This window comes from Mauremys reevesii, linkage group 5, assembly GCF_016161935.1.
Source record: "Mauremys reevesii isolate NIE-2019 linkage group 5, ASM1616193v1, whole genome shotgun sequence".
Lineage (NCBI taxonomy): Eukaryota > Metazoa > Chordata > Testudines > Geoemydidae > Mauremys > Mauremys reevesii.
The window spans coordinates 104,502,258-104,525,370 of NC_052627.1; the positions used below are offsets into that span (position 1 = coordinate 104,502,258).

At 39.4% G+C, this 23,113-nt stretch overlaps 2 protein-coding genes across 7 annotated transcripts in view; both read right to left on the reverse strand.

Moving 5' to 3' along the window:
• Window positions 1-54: 54 nt before the first annotated feature.
• On the reverse strand, window positions 55-17,658 carry ZCCHC4 (zinc finger CCHC-type containing 4). 2 transcript variants are annotated; one of them, XM_039542515.1, is made up of 14 exons: window positions 17,536-17,657; window positions 16,817-17,435; window positions 15,082-15,200; window positions 13,638-13,720; window positions 12,502-12,777; window positions 11,831-11,911; window positions 11,456-11,528; window positions 8,776-8,926; window positions 8,140-8,237; window positions 5,658-5,779; window positions 5,357-5,432; window positions 4,757-4,808; window positions 3,763-3,907; window positions 55-1,099 (listed from the first exon to the last, which is right to left on the reverse strand). In XM_039542515.1, the coding sequence occupies exons 2-14, from the start codon at window positions 16,917-16,919 to the stop codon at window positions 964-966; spliced, it is 1,515 nt and encodes a 504-aa protein (XP_039398449.1). In that variant the 5' UTR covers window positions 16,920-17,435; window positions 17,536-17,657; the 3' UTR covers window positions 55-963. The 2 variants fall into 2 exon arrangements, with proteins under 2 accessions (XP_039398449.1, XP_039398451.1); XM_039542517.1 differs by lacking the exon at window positions 11,456-11,528 and having other exon boundaries at window positions 8,776-8,906; window positions 17,536-17,658.
• Window positions 17,659-19,241: 1,583 nt separating this feature from the next.
• The window catches only part of PI4K2B (phosphatidylinositol 4-kinase type 2 beta), a 43,438-nt gene continuing 39,566 nt past the window's right edge, over window positions 19,242-23,113 (reverse strand). For all 5 annotated transcript variants that reach the window (XM_039542525.1, XM_039542524.1, XM_039542523.1 and 2 more), the window contains exon 10: window positions 19,242-20,990. In XM_039542525.1, coding sequence (XP_039398459.1) covers window positions 20,817-20,990 — 174 coding nt within the window. In that variant the 3' untranslated portion in view covers window positions 19,242-20,816. The remainder of the gene's footprint in view (window positions 20,991-23,113) is intronic.

Genomic DNA, 23,113 nt, shown 5'->3' on the forward strand with positions numbered 1-23,113 from the left:
GACGTCTTTGATATTTAATACTAAGTAGAAAATCAATTACTTGAATCAAATAAGTACAGTTATAAAAAGAGTTTATTTTCCATTGCATTGCTCATTTCATTTTCCTCTGAATTTGTTATATTCATGTCTAGCACAGCATCAAGAATAATTTGTATGAGTTTCCTTGAACTGGAGACTCATTGCCGCTAGTAAAAGAGGTTACACATTTAAGTTTATTTATTTAAAAAATCCCTCATTTAAAAATATTATAACAAGGGGCACTTGTCTAGGAATTATTTTAAGGACGTTCTATAGCCTGTGCTATAGAGGTCAGGCTAGAAGATCACAATGATCCCTGACCATAGAATCTATAATTCTATTGTTAAGTTTATCACTAAAATCTTAAAAATATTGTAATAGCTGGAGAGTAACAGCCTCTGTATTTCTGTTGTTTACAATGTTCCCACTGTGGCTAAAATTTAAAAACTACATATATCTACTTATCTAGAAATTATAAAGCACCGGTCTCCATTACTGCAGAGATACAATCAACATACCACTAGATAAATAACAAAAGGCTGTTAGACAGATGGCCCCAGTACATGGTGCTGAGAGAGTGTAAGAGTTGGGTGGAAATATTTGAAAAAAGGACAAAAATTATGTCTTGTTTTATAAGGTCAATACCAAGTTAACTGAAAGCTATTAAAATCCCTGTCCCTTTAACTTAATAGTCCTGTATAATATTATTCCACTTTTTATTTTAGCACAGCCATGTTTTACAGTGTATATACACTGATTTTTATTTCCCATTTGAAAACGTTCACAAATTGAAAGAGCAGCTTGTATAGCAGTTTTGTCCTACTGCTAATTACACGTAGAAATTTTTAATTCAACCAGATTTTATCTGAAAGTTCATATTAATAAACATTTACAGAAAAGCAAAAGTTGGCTGTAAAATCATTCACAGTTTTAGGTAACTGGAGATTAACAGGCAAGAGCGTTTTTCTTTTTCTTGTTCTTGATTTTTTTCCTTGCAAATGTAGCATGCTTCACATATGGTCTTTTAACTGTATCCATTTTTATCTTCTTGTTCTTCTTTAGCTTCTGATTTCTGTCAGCTCTGGGAAACAAAGAGGCAGACAAACCCATTACTATATGCTATCAAAGTACACTGAATTGTACAGGGTAGTAAACAAATACATAAAAACAAGTTCTGGGCTGTTCATGAGCAAAAACTCAGAAGTGTGATCACAAAAACAGCTATTAAAGGAAAATTTTCTTTGAAATTGGATTTGAGATTCTAATTCACCTCCCCAGTGATAAGTATATTTATATATATCTACACACACACAATCTTTACTCAGTATTATAATTTTAGACCCAAATGATTATAAACTTTTAAAAGTATATATATGATCACAGATCAAATATAAAACATGCCAATTGTTGACATTGCATGTTCAATACTGAACTGCTCTGCTCACTTTACTATTGAAGAAATTGCACAAAGTTTAACAAACATAAGAATCTGTATAGAATACAGGAATTAAAATCTAAATAATTATCAAGTGGGATTCTTTTCCATCTGTCATGGGCATGCAACATGCTATCAACTAAAAACTACACAATCTTTGTACTAACAATTACATACATTTGCAGGTGTTTACATTAACTAGCAAAGGAAGCCCATGTTAATCCAACAATTCAATGCACTAGAAATATGTGGAGAATAATAAAAACCAATAGTCTGTAAGAACTACAGTATTCTAGTAAGATACATGTCTTTGATCTTACCAAAGCCTGCAGACATGCAAAGTTTCATAGAAAAGCAAGGTCAGACTTATTTTAATGTAGATTTTACTTCTTTGAGGAAAAATATTTGAGGAAAAAATTATGAATGAAGATTTCCCTACATTTTGTCTATATATTATTCCATAATTAGAATTATTGGAAAATAGAAATGCTAGGCTAAGTCTTGCATCGATGACAGACAGCAAATTACACCTGAGCTGATGTGATATGGACACAAAATGCTAATATAGTTTTTGGGCTGTATATACAGAGGCTTCTACTCATAGAACCACAATTTCTGCCATCTCACCTATAAAAAGGAAAGGTTAAAACACTACATCACCCACTAACATGCCTTACTGAACTTGAGTAACTGCATGATCTTATTATGGTCATCTGGGTTCTTCTGCTTAGGACAAAAAATAATGGATTTAACCTCAAAAAACTAAAACCTTACAATAACTGTGATTCTGAGAGCAGGACCCATGTGGCCAAAACATCTCTAGGTGAATATGAACCCCATGTACACAAATCATATTCTTTTGGCCAACTGGTGACCATGGAGCCATCCAGTTAGAGTCCCTCACCTAAGTACATAAAAGCAGCACAGTCCCAACTGCTACTCAGTTCCTTCTTACCACCCATGACAGTAAGATGGAACACAAGTATCCCTGTAGCTTTATCTCAGAGGTTCTCAAAATGGGGGTCGTGACCCCTCAGGGGGTCATGAGGTTATTACATGGGGGGGTTGCAAGGTGTCAGCCTCCACCCCAAACCCTGCTTTGCCTCCAGCATTTATAATGGTGTTAAATACACAAAACAGTGTTTTTTAATTTATAAGGAGGGGAGGGAGTTGCATTCAGAGGCTTGCTATGTGAAAGGGGTCACCAGTACAAAAGTTTGAGAACCACTGCTGTATCTTCTCTTATTGTTTAGTGTTAGCTCTACTTAGTGTTACGTTATTTAGTAGCTAGTTAAGCTTGTTGGCAAATTAAAATCTTTCCCCACTTTTTTAGTAGTTACTTTGGTGCTACAGCAGTGACTATGATTGAGTCTAAGTTTCCAGACTTAGAAACTTTTCTGGTCTGTGAGGCCCTTCAATGATGGACATATTAAAGTGCCCTTATTACCTTAGAGAGGGGTATGTGCCTGGAATATGCTCAATATGCAGATCTTTTTTCAACACACACCCACAAAAGGCCAGACACATCTATTTAAAATTGTTTTTGTTAGAGTGCTCCATGTGAGAGACTTTGAAACTCTCTAGAAAGAAGCTCCCGTCTCTTCAAAGGTCACATCTACACTTTAGCTGGGGGTGCGAGTCCCAGCTTGAGGAGACATATGCTAACTCTGATCACATTAGCACATGAAAAATAAAATGATGCTGTGGCATTGTGAGCAGCTAGCCGTGCCAAGTACTTGCCTCACATCTCCAATGGTGCACTAGCTCAATCGGTGTTAGTGCAAGTATGTCTCCTTGAGCTGGGAATTATACCCTCGGCTCGAAGTGTAGACAGCCAAGTCTGACTCAGCCAGTGGTCTGGTACCCAAGACATTATGCCACAGTCATGGGTCTCCTAAGCTTCTTTAAGACCCAGCACGTGATCAAAATAGGCAGAGTCTATGTCTCAAAAGGTCAGTTAGATTGAGTGAGGGGTTCAACAACAGGGCGCACATGCAGTCCCAATGGACACTGTTGGCCAAAATATGATCCCACATACATGAAGCAATCCATGCGGATAAACACTTGAAGTAGTAGTATCTTCTTTTTATAGACAAGGCTGAGACAGAGATTAAATGACTTGGCCAAAATCACAAAGGCTGCAAGCAGCAAACAGCATGTGAAATGAAAAAACCCTCAAAACTTCTTCAATTTATTCACGATCACAGACAATTTGAGGTTACTGAACAACTGTTTCCCTACTTCTATCAAATCATTTTCAAGAAATAATAGTTATGTCCCACAATTGAGAGGTGCAGTGTCAAACTTACTTGCCAGCTCTTTCAGTCACAGAAAGATTAGGACAGGTGCTGCGTTTGTGACCTGCTCCACCACAAATAAAGCAGCCAGCTTTAGCACTCTCACAAGCGTGACCTCGAAGAGCACAGCGATTGCAAGTGTTGCAGTGAATCCAAGCTGAAAAATAAGTAAACAGGGATTTATGATTTTGAAAACTCACAAGCTTATATATTACAAAACTCACAAACATATATTAAAACTGAAATATGATTCTAACATCATCAAGAAGTTAATTTCTTGTAATTAAAAAGGGTATTTTAAGGTTTACATTTAGTTTCTATTTCACCAGCCATTTTTTTGTTTTCACTAAATGTGCTGGGAAAAAAGAAAAAAGGAACCCGGGACTTGCCCATTAATTCATTGCTTTTCTTTTAGTAAATACAATGAATTGCTAAAACTGTTCTGATATAGTAGTACTATATTGTACTACACTAAGCTCATCACAGGGATGACTGTCTTAATCTTGGAAATATGAAATAGTAGTTAAAGTAACCAAGAAGCTTTGGCTCTAAATTGATAAACTATTCCTATGTACACACAGACAGCCCCAAATGAGAGTTGCTTTCATCTATCTGAAATGATAACTTAGTCCCCACTCCCTGTCAGGTGTTTTAAGAACCATCTATATATGTTTATAGAATTCAGCTGAGAAAGCTATATAAGAATTTCTTCATGATTCTACAATAAACAGACTATTTAAATTCTTCCATAACTAATACAGAAGGAATTTACTGTGCCTTGATTCAACAAAAAAAAGATGTTTTCGCACAGCTGAAATCCACCCAGACAAGTTGAATTTTGGGGGCTGTCTATGGACTTTTTTTTTTGTTTGGTAATTTTGCACTGAATCATTAGGTCTTTTATAGTTTATTATTTTCATTTCTAGTTTTTGTTTTGACTTCTTTGGACTATAACTTATTATTTAAGTGTGCTTGTATTACTTAGAAAAATGTTTTCTGTACTTACAGGGCTTTACACATTTTTTGCAAAGAAAGCAATGATTCCATCGCCTTCCATCCTACAAAAAAGATTTTGTAAGTAATTTGTTAATTTTAAACAAAAATATTTTCAAATGTTACTAATGAAATATGTACTATAATTTTAAACTGTACTATACTCCTAGTCTTCCTGGCATACATCACTGAAATATTTTAAAAATATGGCGTGTGTACACATAGGTGGCATACACAGATACCCTGAAAAGACAGATCCTGAGCATCCTTTGGCAGCTGCTAGCAGTACTGATGTGCCTTAAAGGGCAGCATATTGTTCCACCTTTCCAAATATAGGAAAAATGGTACATGGCAGCATGCTTTTGATGGATGGCGTCATGACGGTGAAGGGCAAACGTGTAAACTTCTGGTGTCCTTCTTCCAACCCAAATCAATCAGGAAATGGAGACAGAAAATCCCACAGGACCTGATCCATAGCCCAAATCAATAGAAAGCCTCCCATGCCACAAAAGATATACTGTCAATATGAGAACAGGTTTATTATGAGATAAAAAAATATGCAAATACATCACTTTACAATTGCTAAAATTCCTTTCCAGAAAGAGGGACTTACTTTTGATGTACATGAATTGCAGATCTCACAGTGCTGGTTCCCTGAACTAACATATCGCTGACACACAGAGCAAAACCTGAAAAAAGCAGTTACAAAAGCATTGGTCTGCTGTTTGCTCAAAGACCTTATCGATGGATCAATTCAACAAAAAGTTGCATTAGGAATGCAAATTTAGTTTGGTAAATCTAAAATCTCACTATCCAGCTATGGAATAATCATTTAGTTTTTTTTCTTTTTTTTTTTTAAATATTGGCTGGAGTCACTTGAGCATATACTGTAAGCATATCTTTTTATACCTTACCTGTAACCCTCTTCCACAGGAAGTACTATCATAGTTGGGGAAATGTTGGTGAAAATACGAACAGGGGATTGTTTACGGCCTGTCTTTCCATGTTTATAAAGCGCATGATTATCATAGTCTACCTAGAAAATGAAGGCACAGGAAGAACACATTCATTAAAAATATCTTTAAGCTTCCTACCAAGTACTATGCTAAAAAGTGACAATGGCACTTAGCATGTTTATTCCCTTTCTACACCCTCCAAGAAGTTCATGTTTCTGTGAGTTAGACTCCATCCCCGGTGCAAACAAAATAAGATTATAAACTCTAGAGTAGATATTAGGTCATCATTATTAATTAGTGTGATTATACTACTGGGGGTGACTGTGGGTTCCTGCCACTTAAACTAGTGCATCTTCCCTTTTTATTACACTTTTGCACTGCAGATCTAAGGTTATTTTACAGATGCTGTGGAGGAGAGCGCTATCTCCCCTTTGTTAAAATAATCCATTACTTAAAGGAAAACGGCATCCAGTTTGTTCAGCCTGGCAGTATGAAAGTTCACAGGCTAAGAAGCATTTCTCACCCCACATAAAAAAGTTTAATTACAATTACTATTTCTGAGCCTAGTGCTGGAAACTGGTACCTTGCTATAGAAACTGTCACCTTGGACACTACCAAAATTACAGAGCCAAAAATGTAAACCTGTTTCCAATATATACATATCAATGTTTAAAAATAGTCACTTCTTTCCTCAGGCCATTGAACTGAAGTTAAGACAGGTTGGAAACTAGTTTACTATTGCTTGTCTTGGGCTCTCGGCAGTCAGCGTCACAATTTCACAATAATAGACTGCAATCATGTATCAGACTTTCATAAGAGATCAAGCTCAGAATTAATTTTTCTATCTTAAAAATGTGCTGCATGGTTCATTTAAATAAGTATTCCCCAAACCACCATGTCATAACTCAGTGCAGAAGCAAACACCAACCCTTGTTACTAGGAAACTGGCTTAATTCAATAAGTAAGGCGAGTTCTACCTTCCTAGCTGTAATTTTATGTATCAATAGTGTGATGTACTCAGATGATATGTAATATTGTTAGGACACCTAAGTCATTTTACACAATGATATAAAAAAAGTTCACCAATTTTAGTACAAAACATAAAAACATTTGTTTCACATGGAAAGATGTTTTAATATACTTCTAACAGACATCCATACAACACAAATGACCTCATAGATACAAATCCTTTGATATAGTACAACAAGCAAACAACTTCACGAATTACATGTATCCACTCATGGAGCCAAAACCATTTCACTGCTTTATCCCTGACACTTAGAACAAGCATTTGCGAAAGAATGTTTCCAATGGTATACAGATTCCATTTCTATCCCTGAGGGGTTGTGAGAGGGGTTCTGCACTGATGGAGCTGCGCCACTGTAGTACTTTAATGAAGACACTATGTCAATGGGAGAGAGCTCTCCAATAAGCACAGTTAATCTACCTCCCCGAGAAGCAATAGCTGTGTCAGTGGAAAAAGCTCTCCCACTGACACATCACTGTCTATACAGGGGTGGGGTGGGGGGTGTTAGCTTGGTATAACTATGCTGCTCAAGAGTGTGGATTTTTCACCCCCCCCCCCACGTGACACAGTTATACTGATAGAGGTCTATAGTGTAGACCATAGAAAAATTAATCCAAATTAACTAAAGGTGGGAATTTAAAATGGAGTAGCTAAACTGCATTAAATCCCTGCGCGGACACACTCATTCAGAATTTAAAAAGCCATATTCACTTTGGAAATGAATTAAGTTAAACCGAATTAAGGCCACTTTAATTCTAAATGAGAATGTCCACACAGAGGTTTAATGCAGTTTAACTAATCCACTTTAAATTCAGACCTTAGGGATGTTCTACACTGAAAACTTACATTGCTCAAGGATCTGAAAAATCCACCTTTGAGAGATATAGCTAGGTTGATGGAAGAATTGTTCTGTTGACCTAGCTAACATTTCTTGGGGAGGTGGATTAACTACAGAGACAGAAGAACCTCTCCCGTCACTGTAATAAGCATCTACGCTGAAGCGCTGCAATGGTGCTGCTGTAGCATTTTAAATATAGACAAACCCTTAGTTAATGATTAACTTTCCTGAATGACCCCATGTGGGCAAGCCCAAAGCTTTGTTATATTAAAAGCATCTCAAGTGAGTAGGATTAGTGGATAGCAGGGCAGCTGAAGTGTCAAAGGAGCTTGATAAAGGCATCACACTGCTCCACAGTTTATCTGAGAGATCACCAATATAAATGTGGCATACATGTATCAGGTACAGAAATAACTTGACGGATGCTGTGGTGTTTGCTCTGCTGCACAATAAAGCATGAAGTTGAAGACAAATTGCTTTTTGCACAAAAGTATTCTGATAATCCACAATCCAGTTCATTTTAATTTCTTGTATGTGTTGTGCAAATTAAGAGCATTAATTAGATTTGGTCATACCTGGTAATCCATCATACTGAAGCTTGGGAAAAATTCAAGAATGCGAGACTCAAAGAAGTATGGAAATATCCAAAAAATGGGCAACTCTTTGCTGTGATCTAATAATAAAAAGATTCAGATATATTTTTTGTTAAATAAGGAAAGCAGAATGAACTGCATGAAAATTTACTAATATTTATGCACTCAATGCAATGATGTGTGAGACAATAGCTCACATGGAACCAATTCCATTAAGAGGGCAGAATGTTAGCCAGACACTAAGGTTCTTTCCAGCTACTAGCAGTAAATTTACCTGGGTAGTTAGCTTCCACCTAGACAACAACCAAGGACAGGTGAAAGTGACATTTGTTTAATGTCTTATCCACAAATCAAATATAGAAGAAATTTAAAAAAAAAAGAACCTTTGTATAAAGAAAGTGATTTGTTTCAATGTCAGGATATAGTCATATTTTTGAAAGAGCACCTCAACCATTAGTTAAAACATACATTTAATTTAGCATATTGGTCTTACATCTTTAGAAACTAGAATGAAAATCTGTGTGCATCAACTCAAGAGTTAGGTACTGTTTTAAACAGTAGTTTATTATTACGGGGTGATGACGTTATTAACTCATCTTATTTGCTTGTAACAAATACCTTCCTCTTGTGTCTCTCTCCATGTTGCAATCAGCTTTTTGAAACTAAAAGCCAAGGGCTCCACCAAACCTCCGAATGGGGGATCAGTCACCAATATGACTCCTTCACCTTTCTCTTGATGCAAGAATTTTCTACAGATTTCATGTGCAGCCTGCAGGAGATATAGGTTACTTTCCAGAAAAAGAGCTCAAAAAGTTTAAGGACAGCATCAGACATTATTAAAAATATTTGTTTTTTTATACATTTGTAGTTTCCTTTTAGAAGTCTGAAAATGTGTATTGCCCTTTAATTTTTTAGTGAATTTAGTGTTTGTGAAAATTGTTAGATTGAGAACACTGAGTCCTTTATTTTTCATAGGCTAGATATAGTAAGGACAGCAACAGTTCGAGCTTCCTAACAGTGCCCTTCTTATTGGGACCTAACCTTGACCTGGAGGGATGGAGGCCGCTAGGATTGAGAGTAGCCTCTCAGTCTCAATGTTCATTCAATATTTGCTCTTTTCCCTTGGCTGGCAATTAGTGCAAATTATGAATGCAGATGGTAAATAGCCACCCCCCTAGAAATTAGGATAAAGTCACCAGTTCATTCCATATCATTACTAAATCTATTACTTTCAGAAACCAATATTCCATTCTAAAGCTGGATTTCCACTGATAGTAGAATACTAATCTAGATGTTGTCGTGGAAAAATTGACCACACCGTTGATTTTGGGTCAGACACACTGAGGCACCTTTATTATTACAAGCATGCATGCAGGGAGAGGGTTAAGCTTCCCTCTGCCTGTTACAAATTTTACCAAGCTTATAAAGGTTAAAACCGCAAATTAACACGTACTTAGATTTCCTTATTTTGTTTTTCCTGTTATTGTTCTTTGACAGTTTTCGTTGGTAGTCTGTCTGCCTGTAAGACCCCTCCTTTGCGGTTGCATTGGATAAGGCTCAGCATTCTAGCTGAGCTTCCCTCAGTTCCCCTTTCTCTGGTTTCTTCATCACCCCCCGCCCCCCTCGTGCCCCTGATATAGACAGACAAGAATTGCAGAAGTTAACCTTTGTTCTATATAGCAATTGGGTTTTGCTAACAGGCCTGGGCCTGAAAGGCAGGGGTTAGGATGCAGTTTGCTTCTGACCCTATGGGTGGGGGTCTGGATCTTAATTGTTAATAACGCCTTATTGTTTACCAAATTGCCCAATACAACTGCTTCCAATAGAGTTGCACAGCAAGCCCCCTCCCAACTACATGTGCGCCCACCTACGTGCGGCTACATTGTACAAAACTCTTTATTAATTTTCCATTGCTAATATGCTGTTATACTAGGCCATGTTTCACAATTATCAGTAGGCGTTGGTTCCCCTTTCTCCTGTTGGCCTTTCGATTATGCCATACCAGCTATCCTATGTCTTAATATCAAGCTGACCTATAATGGCCTAATGTTAATTATGCTCAGCTAATTCAACTTGGGGCAAGCGGGACACAGTCTGGGGCAAGTGGGACCCCTTAAAATCCCTAACAATGTGCAAGGCTAACATCCTAAACAATCATGTACAAGTACTGTTCCTTCCCCTATGAACCATGTCTAAAAAAGTGCAGTGGTTTTATAGCTTCAAATGATTTATTATACTATTATCTATACATTTCTATAGTGCCAATCATTTGAGACTTCCCATAAGTTAAAAAAAATTAAACTACAATGAGGTGTAACTGTCCCTAATACTTTAAAAAAAAAAGTGTGAGATACAGTAATACTTTATTAGATTGATAAAGGATTGGATTTGAACCAAGAAAGCAAGAAAAGTTTATTATGGAACTAAAACCTCAAATAGCTAGTTTCATTCCTGAATGTTAGTTTTATTTATTATTTTTGAGTCAACGTTAAAAGCAATAGATATGTTGTTATAAGCTGGTAGCTACCGTAACATTTATTGTGTAAAATTACTTGGATGAAGGTATTGTCAGAAAATCTCAAATTTGTAAATTATATTACAGTATGGTTGTACTCTGGAAAGTGACTATAAATATGGCATTGTGGGGTTGCATGTTTCTTTTCAATGATTCCCAGATCAAAAGTGCTCAGTATAACTGTAAAAAGATGTTTTTACTAACTGTAAATACTACATATTTGTCCTCACTTCAGAGAGTCAAGCTGAGATATTTCAATCTTGCACATTTGTAGTAAATCCTGCCCTTAGTGGACCAGTGTAATCCCACTGTCTTCAGTAGGACTTTAATAATACATTCGGTTAGCGATTCACAAATGGGAAGCTTGTTCCCTCTTCACGGTGTTGGATCTGCAAGACTAACTGGAGCAAAAAGCAATAGCCAGCAGATAGGACTCTGAAGACACAAAGGGAGTAATCTGCTGAGAAGGGTGGGGCCATTTTTATGAATTCACTTCTCAGACTGGAGAAAATAACTTGTACTGATAAACTATTTTGTATTAAAGAGAAAAAACTAACTAAAAAGTAGTTAAAGGAAAATAGGCACTTATTCTTGGATATAACGGTATAAGTTACTGAAGAAACAGACACTGCTATTCTTTGATCTAAAGTAGAGTTTGCTGGGCATTACATTACGGTAACCACGTTGTAATATTTTGGACCATATTAGTAATTTGAACAAAGTTCTACATGAACAACATACACAGCTTTGAGAAAACGTTCAGGGAATTTGACTGGCCCTTACCTCTCCACCAAAGAAATAATGGTTAAACATATTATAGTGGCAGAAGTCTTCCTCTGTATAAAACTGTGAATACCTGTAAAGTAAGTTTTCAATGTAATAGAAAACATATAAATAAATTCCTGTATGTTAGTAACAAGATTTAGGGGGAAAACTTGTGAGCACAGGGCCATGACTGCTTAATTACAAATGATCTTGGCAGGCTGAGTGCAGAAGTACTTATATTGGCCAATCACTGAGCTAGTTGGAAAACAAGTATACTTCATGGATCCTGGCTAGGGGGAAAAAAGAACAGATGGCAAAAATTAAAAATAAAGTAAACCGCACAGAAAAAATAGTGTGTGTATGTTTCCCAGACAGACACTTAGCAAAACCTACCTGAAATCAATATCTAGCAGAAGGCTTTTAACACTGGACTCCTGTTCTCGTGACACTTTTAATCGGATCAACTCATGGAGCCTGAAGTAATTAAAGCAAAGCAGTTTTACATATCATATCATATATCATATATCATGAGTGCTTCAGAAAATAGTCAACTAGATTTAAAAAAAATTATTTTTCAGATGAAATAACTTGAATTTGGGAGATTTCAGTTTGATCAATCTTTGAATTTCACTAATATTTAAAGTTAGAAAGAAATGTCCCATTACCTGAAACACAATATCAGAGATTAAAAAGCAGTGGAGATTGTTGAGCCCATCAGAATTCTCAACACTTTTTTTTTTTTTTTTTTAAATAAAAAGGCTTCTTGTGTGAAGGGGAAACCCAGTGCACTTCAGTGCCACTACCATGGAAAACAGCAAAACTACTTTCTAATGAATTATGACTGTTGGTACTTCACTATAATATTTATAAGGTCTTCCCTACCTGCATCTTCATAAACTGCTTTGGCAATACCAAGTACTTCGAACCAGAGCTCATGAAGGGACTTTTAATGTCACATACAGAGGGAGAGAACCCTTCTACTAGATACTCAATCATGTACGAAAAAGGACTAAGCAAATTAGTAACAAGTATTTCTATTGACATATTGATGCTTACTAACGTACCTTGGTGTGCCAACACAGAGCACTCTTTTGAATCCTAGTGCAATAATAAGGTCCAGCAGAAACTGACAGCTTCTATCTGCAAACAAATACTGTGCATTTGTCTTCTTATTCTTCAGTGGACACAAAAGTTGACTGGGCCTTTGTAAATGGGCAATGGAGAGATCACTAAGTACTTGATGGCCAGAGTGTTTTCCCCACTCCATGGGCAACAGCAACTGCTGGCATTCTTGACAAAATTTCCTTTTTGATGTTGGCAATAGACCAAACTGCTTATACCTTCAAATACAAGATAAAATGAGGAACCAATTTTACAAAACAAACCATTGAATGAAAGTATGAAATTAGTCCAAGTATTTTATAAAAGTTTAAACAATAAAATAGCACTGTTTCAAAGGTACTGCACCTCAATCAATTAATGGTTAAGAAAAAAATGTTCAATAGCATGCTTGAGAAAAGCCTTACTTGACAAGAGAAGGGTGTAGCATGGGGGCTAAGTGTGTTGTAAATCTCACCAGAGGCTGGTCTACATAGAGAAGAACCTATTCCTGCTACCAGCTAAAGAGCTACTCCTTTAACTCAAGTGGTAGAAGCCTTTTTCTTTTGGTGCTAAAGGTTCAAATGACCTTAGTAACTGAAGACATTGGGCCCCCTCCAGACTTCTAGCAGCAACATGGTCAGTAATACCCTTGGCCGGGGGCAAAAACTTCTTCTAAAAACTCTGGAGTAGGAGGACAGCAAGACCTTTATGAAATATTCGGTAGTGTACATTTCCTTTAGGCTGTGCTATCCAGCTCACTTAATCATTTTTATATTATTCTCTAACTGCATTCACCACTTGATTTGAACTCCTACTACTGCTGACCTACATTATTTTTATTACCTTAGTGCCCACAAAAAATGTGCTAGGCACTGTCCACTCATACAAAGATACAGTCCCTGCCGTGAAGAGATGACAATTTAAGGAAACATTTCATGTAATTTTGTCTTCATAGTTGACTGGTTCTTATTTTCCCAAATCTTGTCTGTAATTTTTCATATTTTTAATTAGTATAATGGAGGGATGATCAGTACATCTGATGTACCTAAACTAACTACATGCTCATATTTAGTAATGAAAATGCACATAGTAACAATACCTTTCCATGTTCTGTCTGTGTGACAAAGAGGGTTGACAACTTCTATTAACTTCTTCTCGCGCTGAAAGTCTAGCTTCTGACACCTGCAGATATAGAAAATGTAAACAAAGGTGTGAACCTAACTATGCTATATGAACAGTTCACACTTCTCTGTTGAAAAAAAGTATGGAATCCCAAAGACCTAACATTTCTATTTCTGCACCTGACTATCCCTGCAAAAGATTCTACTATTCAGAAAAATTCCGACAATCCCTGCGGAGATCATGACAACATTCAACATACTGGGAAGGTGATTCCGTGGAAGAATTCAAACATCCTATGAAAGGATAAATTCCCTTCTTTTCATCCTTCTATAATAATAAAACCAGGAGTGGGAAATCAAAAATGTTCTTTTGCAGTGGAGAGAAGGATTTATCCACTGCTAAAGGATGCCACAGTCTAAATGAGATCTTAATCCCAGTAAGGAGTATAGCCTGGTCCTGCCACAGAGGACAATGAGAATTTTGCCATTGGCATCAATAGGTGGAGGATCAAGGCCTTGTAGCTGTCCTGAAGGTATGACTGGCCCTCCCCAAGTATTTAAAAAAATATTTATTTTATTCCTGTAAGAAATTCACACTTCTTGTCAGATTTTATTTAACTTTTTTAATGCAGCTGCAAAACATCTACAAAGAAAGGGCAAAACTAGTTTATTTAAAGGACACAATGGAAGGCAGTGAAGTTTAATGGATTGGGAACCAAGGAACCTATAGTAGTGGCTTTGCAAAGTATGTATAATTCCTGTATAGACATGTTTATCCACTGGCAACACCACTTCACTCCACACAATCCAGTGTATAGGCATCTCACACAGTTTTCAAGTTAGACAACTTTTCCTCACTGCCAAACAGCTGGGTTTGAACAGCAGACCAAGGGGGTGCAAGGCTTAAGAACCTGATTAATAAACTTCTGCGTTAATATGATCCCCTTAGAAGTGAGTTTTAAGATCCAATTTGAATCATGCACAGATATGTTGAGAATAGTATTAGAGAAATAGATAAGTTACACACTCATGAACATGAAGAAATGATAACATCAAGCCCAGTGGGAAGATATTGTTGCAAGCTATCCCCTCTGAGCTCCACCAATGCTCATCAATCCTCAGTTAACATTCTTTTTAAATTTTCTAAGCAAAGACATACAAATCAGGAAAGGGGGTGCAAAGAACTGTGTTGTGTTTTGTAATATTCACATAGAGTGACATTTAACCTCAGCTGTACTTCCTTTGAAAGCAAATCCTATTTGAAACTGGATCCCCAGAGCTGCAGGGCTATTTCACCATTTAACCCATTCTCTTCGTCCGACAGTTGGAACTTTCTCAGATAAAAGAAATCTTCAGTTCAAATATATATACACACAAAAGGAAAAAAAAATGTTTACCATATCTTAAATAATATTTTCTTACCTTCTCATTTTCCCATTGAAAAAAATTACAGTCTTTCCTATCTCTACATGCTGAACAAGCATAAAATCTTCTTCCCTCTTCTTTTCCTTGGCTAATCTTTACAAACAGAAGAGTAGGACCTAACGGAGAAATGGGCTGAGATCAGTACATTTAAAAGAAAAAAATGCAAATTTTCCATTTCCTACAACACTAGTTATAAGGGATTACAGAATTAATTTGAGATATATTTATGGCCATCCCTCCCCGACCCTCCGTACCTCCCCTCTGCTCCGCTCCAACTAGCCCCCATTCTCTCCAGCCCCTCCCCGTCTCAAGTTGCCTCCCCATCAATCCCCGCTGGCCTCTACTCCCTCCAACCAGCCCCCATTCTGCCCAGCCCCTCCTTTCCTTCCCCTCCTCCCACCAGCCCCCATTCTGCCCAGCCCCTCCTTTCCTTCCTCCCCTCCCACCAGCCCCATTCTGCCCAGCCCCTCCTTTCCTTCCCCTCCAACCAGCCCCCATTCTGCCCAGCCCCTCCTTTCCTTCCTCCAACCAGCCCCCATTCTGCCCAGCCCCTCCTTTCCTTCCCCTCCAACCTGCCCCCATTCTGCCCAGCCCCTCCTTTCCTTCCCTCCGCTCCCACCAGCCCCCATTCTGCCCAGCCCCTCCTTTCCTTCCCCTCCAACCAGCCCCCATTCTGCCCAGCCCCTCCTTTCCTTCCCCTCCCCTCCTCCACCAGCCCCATTCTGCCCAGCCCCACCTTTCCTTCCCCTCCTCCCACCAGCCCCCATTCTGCCCAGCCCTCCTTCCCCTCCCACCAGCCCCCATTCTGCCCAGCCCCACCTTTCCGTCCCCGCCCACCAGCCCCCATTCTGCCCAGCCCCTCCTTTCCTTCCTCCAACCAGCCCCATTCTGCCCAGCCCTCCTTTCCTTCCCTCCGCTCCTCCCACCAGCCCCCATTCTGCCCAGCCCCACCTTTCCTTCCCCTCCCCTCCAACCAGCCCCCATTCTGCCCAGCCCCACCTTTCCTTCCCTCCGCTCCCCTCCCACCAGCCCCCATTCTGCCCAGCCCCACCTTTCCTTCCCCTCCCAGCCCCATTCTGCCCAGCCCCACCTTTCCTTCCCCTCCCCCAGCCCCATTCTGCCCAGCCCCACCTTTCCTTCCCCTCCCCCAGCCCCATTCTGCCCAGCCCCACCTTTCCTTCCCTCCCTCCCCCAGCCCCATTCTGCCCAGCCCCACCTTTCCTTCCCCTCCCCCAGCCCCCATTCTGCCCAGCCCTCCTTCCTCCTCTCCCACCAGCCCCCATTCTGCCCAGCCCCACCTTTCCTTCCCCTCCCTCCCCCAGCCCCACCTTTCCTTCCCTCCCTCCCCCAGCCCCCATTCTGCCCAGCCCCTCCTTCCCTCCTCCTCCCACCAGCCCCATTCTGCCCAGCCCCACCTTTCCTTCCCCTCCTCCACCAGCCCCATTCTGCCCAGCCCCACCTTTCCTTCCCTCCGCTCCCCTCCACCAGCCCCCATTCTGCCCAGCCCCACCTTTCCTTCCCCTCCCTCCCCCAGCCCCCATTCTGCCCAGCCCTCCTCCCCTCCTACCAGCCCCATTCTGCCCAGCCCCACCTTTCCTTCCCTCCTCCCCTCCCCTCCCACCAGCCCCCATTCTGCCCAGCCCCTTCCCGTCCCCTGAGCTCCCCCCAAGCCCGCTGCCTTCTGCTCCCCTCCCAGAGGCCGGGCTCAGGGCAGCGCTACCCCCCGACTCACCGTGCGGGCAGCAGGGAGCGGGCGGGCCGGACTCCTGCCCCAGCAGCACCGCTACCCCCGAGCCCCGCAGATTCCCCTCGGTTCCGGCCGCCGCGTCCTCCATGTCAGCCGCCAAAGCCCGGTGCGCGGCTCCCGCCGCGGGCTGCTAAGCCTCCGTCCCGGCAGCCTCAGCGCACACCGCCGGCATGGGGCGGTGATCCCTGCGGGCGAGAGAACACAGGCAAACCCCGCGCCGCGTGCGGCGCCTGCAGCGCCACCCCGTGGCCGGAGGAGCGCCCGCCGCAGGTGGGTAGCCCCTGGGATTTGCATCCCTAGTTAAATGACAAATTTCCTCACTTCTGTCCCTTCTCTCGCCCCCACCCGCACAGAGGGCTGCGGCTGTACCTGCGCGCCCCAGACCCCATTTTGAAATGTGTTCTCGCACATCTTTTAAAAACAGTACCTCCTTGCTGGAGATGGGGAGAGAGCTGAGAGTACACCTAGCCCTTGGTTTTCTTCTGCAAGAGCTGCGCCTTGGTTCCCCTCTCTCATCATTCATCCACACTCAAAACAGGCTTCTCAAATGTGGGTGTAATGCAGGGGACGTCAACTCCTTAGACTGCAACAGGAACCAGCTGAACTGGAACAGTATTTTAATAGGTTTTATCAGATTTGTCTGTATCACTGCTCTTGGAGTGCGACATCCACATGTTCAAGTTGTTTATACTTTAAAAAGTTACCTTTTAAATTGACATTTTTCATGCACATTACAGAAAGGGTGGTTTTGCACAAGTAGACCTCGCTGTGGGCCTACTCTGAAATTTGACTTCAGCACAGGGAAAAGTTTCACCCACAGCTGATCCCTCTGCACAAGAGTTGTTTTCCAACTTCAGACAAACAAGTTTTTACTGCTGTGGAAGCCAATTTCACCTACAAAATCAACACAGCTGAGATTGGATGAACTGCATTCTATTCCTTCTCAATCAAAATTCTTTAGTGAGTGCTCATCACATCTATACAACCCCACTGAATATAGGGGAGTTGCACAGATGTCACATGGAGCAGAATTTAGCCTGCACAACCTTTATTACTAGTCATAGATACAGGATAAGAAAACCCAGCTGGTCTCTCAGCTGCCAGGTGGAGGTTGTCAACTACCACAGAATGCCCTTCTGACTTGGACAGTTGCTTCTTTAAACAATACTGGTTCTGAAACTAGCAGGTGGAAAGTTTATCTTCCCATGGTAAAAGTGCAGTCCTTGTGACTCCATAGGACCTCTGCTCCTTCTCAAATGTTTTACACACACACACTCAAAACAAGGAGTCACCCTCAACTAAAATAACAAAGAAAAAAGGGATATGGAATATCCTACTCTCTTCCTTGGTAATTAAGGATATTAAACTGATAAGAACAGATACTATGCTTCTACACAAGCAAAGAAAAACCTGCAGCTGGCCCATGCCTGCTGACTCAGGCTCATGGGACTCAGGCTTTGGGGCCATTACATTGCTGTGTAGACTTCTGGGGTCCCTGGCCCTGCAGGGTCCTAGAGTCTGAATTTCAGCCCAACGCTGGAAGTCTACACATCAATGAAATGGCCCCATTGCCCTGGCCCTGCAAGCCTGAGTCAGCTGGCACAGGCCAGCCATTGTTTTTTCTTTGCTGTGTAGATGAGTAAGTGTGCCATGTACATGCTATCTTGGACAACATATGGACACAGAACACAAAGGGAAATGATCAGGTGATAATAAAATAAAAGTATCTAACTACAGGATCATTAACTAGAGTCAAGCTGCCTGCATTTCTTAGTTTCACAAGCATATTATTCACAGTATTTATAAAGTCAGCCAAGAGGAATTCTTGTTTGCTCCTTACTATTCATTGGCAGGAGACAAGTTGTAACAGAGCGGCAGCACATGCGTTTATACTGTGACTCTTGATATAAGGGAAATGATAGAAACTGCAGTTATTTTAATAACTTGTCAAGTGATTATAGAAATGGCAGGATTCAGGACTCATCCTCTTCTTCTGTTGTTGGTGCTTATTAGATAGGTAAAGAATATTTACTAAATAGCTAAATAATGTAACCATTTTCAGAATACCAATTCTTGTTTCACTCTCATCATAGATGAATGGCTGAACAGCTTCTTCACATCAAATACTCGAGTCTCAACAGAATGTTAAGTATGCAAAATAAAGTTAGTATCCAGTATATCCAACTGCTTATTAGAAACAAATGTAAGTTTGTTAGTATAGTACTAATGGCATTGCAAGTGTTTTTTGTTGTACTCTTTCCTATTATATGTAATATTGAAAAAATTCGAATAATGTTCTACATGGATGTACAATTTATCTTGTAGAAAGTGGTTTGGATGCAGACTTCACTTACTCTTTTTTAAAGGCCCTCTTCCAGCTTAAGAAATAAGACACTTGAGGCACAAACTGTCCAGTTCAGACTGACATTTATTGCAAGTAAGCATGCCCAGTACCTTAAATATACTCTTTAAAATTTAAGAAATTGTTCAGCTAAAAACTGAAGCCATAGAACCTTATAAAGGTGGCTGCCTCTGTCTTATTTTAAACACCACAGTAAGTTATACATCTAAGGATTAGACATTTTAGTAAATCAAGTGAATTCCTGACATGCTACAATATGTACATCAACCCAAAATTATATAAAACAGTATACAAGGATTTTGTTCTTGGGATTAATAGTATTGCTTGGAATTATAAAATACAGCAATATCTGAAATACTTAAAAACTGTAGGTTTCCTAAAAGCAACAATATTTGTAACAACGGTTTTTCCCCAACCCCAGGTCCTAACCTTCAAGGACACCACTGAAGTAAAAATAATTTACCATATTACATAAGCCACAAATGTGGAAGATGAGCCTATATTTTAAACTGTGTAGCTTCAACATAAAAACAAATAAGTGGCAGACAAACATGGGGTTGCAAGGAGTCCAATGACAGTGTTGCTGTACATTACACATTGCAATCTATTTTCTGCTTTTGCTGGGCCACAATAAATAATGGAGAGAGTTTAAATTAAAATGTTGCAAGTGGGGTGGCTCAATAACCAACACTCCAGTGTTTTCATCAATCAATGGCAGGGAACTACTTTGGTGTCAGTTAATATACTCCATTGAATTGTCATACATAGTGTTAGCAATCAACCCATCAATTCTAAACAAAACTATGCAGTATTTTGTTGTCATGATGGAACTATAGAATGTTACCTATGGAGACAATATATTACAGAAATTTTTCCGTAAGTTATTTAAATATACAAAGCGATCCTTAAAAGGCTAAAGACCAAATTTCACCCAACAATACATGGACATAACTCCCACTGAGGCCAAATGAAGTTGTGTACACACATAGGGCAAAAATCTGCCCTAATTCTGATTAAACTAAGATGTGCTTTTTTGGTCCCCAACTCAAAAACCTTTGGAGTATTTTTCAAGTTTCAAAAATTGCCACTAATGCACTTTTTTAAATGCATGACCATTTTATTTTAATTTTTCCAACTCACTAGGCTATGAAAACCCATGGAATAACTTATGACATCTGTAAGCAGTAACACTGAATAGCATTTTTACAAAGAAAGAGAGAACATGCTGTGCTTCATTTCTAAAGCATATATAAAAAGGATCAGTTTATAATTGTATGTGCTCACATTTATATCCAACAATAAGCATTTTTTCTATGTTGTATTAAAAAGTAGTCTCTCAGAATATGTAAACTGTAAGTTTTCCCTTTAGTATGAATTCAGCCTATAAAAATACAGTATAGACAAATTCCTCTCATTCCCTGACATAAGGATTCACAATTTTGACACAAAAATTGTAAACTTTGATTACATTCAAAATACAATTCTTAAATCTTTACATTTTCAAGTTAAGTTTTGAGGTTTTGGCAGTCAGCATCCTCGGTATACAGCAGAATTACATTATTGCAGAGCCTTTTGTGTAAAGTAGCTTACTGAATTACAGACATTTACTTTCCTCTTATGTTGCTACCAGGAGGAAAAGAAAGGCTTCCTGCTATGAAAGGTCTGTGTGAATGCATTACTCAGATGAACAATTCGGCCCTGACTTCCAGTACTACTTCGCTCCACAACCACGCGTGGCATCTGAACTAGCTGAATTGGACTCCTTCCATCTTTTAATGCCTGAGTGAGGTTTAGTATCTGCAGAAATAAAAATAAGTGGTACCCAATGAAAATTTGATTGTAGGATTCTGGTAATTCTATTTTCTCGGTTATCTTTCTCCTAAAGAATCTCATTGTTTTAAAACTGCAAGTAAAACAACATAAGATACTACTGGGCAGCTGAATGTTCCACTAATCTTTTCTCTTGAGAGCATACACACCAAACCCTGCCTTAAATACATCTTGTGAAGCAAGTTCTTTCTGAACTACTGGAATAGGTTAAGAATGCAGAAATGCTTTCAGGTCTACATAGTCTAGCACATCTCCAAAGAAACAGATATCTTAAAACACAGGAGGGCCATTAAGATTTTCTTAGCTTAGAAGTCTGCCAGCTAAGATTTTAGCTATGAAATGTCTCACATCACAAGAGAATGATTACAGGCTAAATTAAAAACCCATCTAAAATGCAGTTATCCTAGTTATTCCCTCATGTCTTTCATGAAACCTTTGAAACGGAACAATTTTTTTTATTTTACATTACAAGAAGGGAAGTTTTAGGGCATCCAGACTATGCTGAACTTTAGTGATGCTATTATAGCCTTTACACAGAGAAGTGTCTAAGCTTTTAGTTACATGGATCCCTGAGATACATGGCTTAAGGGAAGAGAATGTCTCTTAATGCAGCTAGTAGCTGCTAGGCCTACTCAGTTTGTGCTGAATCCAATGACTCTTGTGAGTCAACAGACATTTTGGTGTAATTCTTGAAATATCTTCAGAAAATTGCTTGGAATACAAAAGGGTCTAAGAATTCTTAAGAGAATATGGTATTGAACAGTAAAATCTTAGCTGGATCTCTATTATTTAAAAAAGGCTTTTCTAAACTAGGATTTGTCTTGATTCTAAGTTAAAGGTTTTGCAGAATTATTTTGTTAAATAATCAATTTTCAGTGGCAAGTTACCAGCGTGTCATGAGAAGGTTACTCACTTGAATCAGTTTGGTGCTTGATGAATACATCCCAGTGATAACTCTGTGAAGAAGGGGATGTGACTTTCATATGTCCACACACCAAACTTCTTTCACAAGTTCTTTCAGAAACCAGGCCTAACAGTTCATTTTGACAAATATGCTTTTACTGGCTTTTCTGCCGGAAGAGCTACTTAATGTACCATATTTGGCCCATATTTGACTCAGAGAGCATCAATGCCAGGGACTTCTATGAAAAAGGGTCAGATTAACCCTGTACAATGCCACTGTAAAACTCAACGTGCATAACTTCTGCATTGTTCAGACTGAAATCATGAGCACAAGGAAATCAAATTCATAGAGTTTAAAGCCAGAAGGGACCATTAGATCATCCCATCTGACCTCCTATATATCATAGGCCATTAAATTTCACCCAGCTATCCCTGTATTGAGCCTCATAACTGGTTTATGGCTAAAGCATCTCTTTCAGAAAGGCATCCCAGTCTTGATTTAACGACATCAAGGGGTAGAGAATCTATCATTTCCCTTGGTAATTTGTTCCAGTGATTAAATCACTCTCACTGTTAAGAGTGTATAACCTATTTCTAATTTGAAAATGTCTGGCTTCAGCTTCCAGTCATTGTTTCTTCTTTGCTAGATTTAGGAGCCCTTTCTCTTCTCCCTGTGAAGGTACTTATACACTATAATGAAGTCATCTCGATCTTCTTTTTGATAAAGAGTTCAATCTATTTAGTTTAAGACTCTCACTACAAGGCAGTTTTCTCCAGTTTCAATCATTTTATATGGCTTTTTGCTGTACCTGCTCCAATTTTTTCAACATTATTCAGTTCTGCATTCAGCATTTTTAAAGAGAGTATTCCATTATGTCTCATCAATTCCTTATATAGAGGTAAAACTCACTTCCCTACCTCCAAGGATCGCATTAGCCCTTTTTGCAATAGCATTGCATGGGAGCGCATGTTCAGTTGTTTGTCCACTATGACCCCTAAATCCTTTTCAGAGTCACTGCTTTCCAGGATACAGCCCCCCTTTCTGTAGATCTGACCTGCATTCCTTATTCCTCTAACTTTGCACTTGGCTATATTAAAATCATTTTGTTTGACTTGGCCCACTTTACCAAGCAATCCAGATTATTCTGTACATAGGGTGACCAGACAGCAAGTGTGAAAAATCGGGA

Bases quoted from the DNA above. Each gene is read 5' to 3' on its own strand.
- ZCCHC4 (XM_039542515.1), bottom strand. From the start codon at position 16,919: ATGGAGGACGCGGCGGCCGGAACCGAGGGGAATCTGCGGGGCTCGGGG. The intron at 11,529-11,830 runs GTAGGTTTTGCT...CTTACTTTACAG, and splicing joins CTGCTAGATATTGATTTCAG to GTATTCACAGTTTTATACAG. The intron at 5,780-8,139 runs GTATGACCAAAT...TTCATTTTCTAG, and splicing joins TCAGTATGATGGATTACCAG to GTAGACTATGATAATCATGC.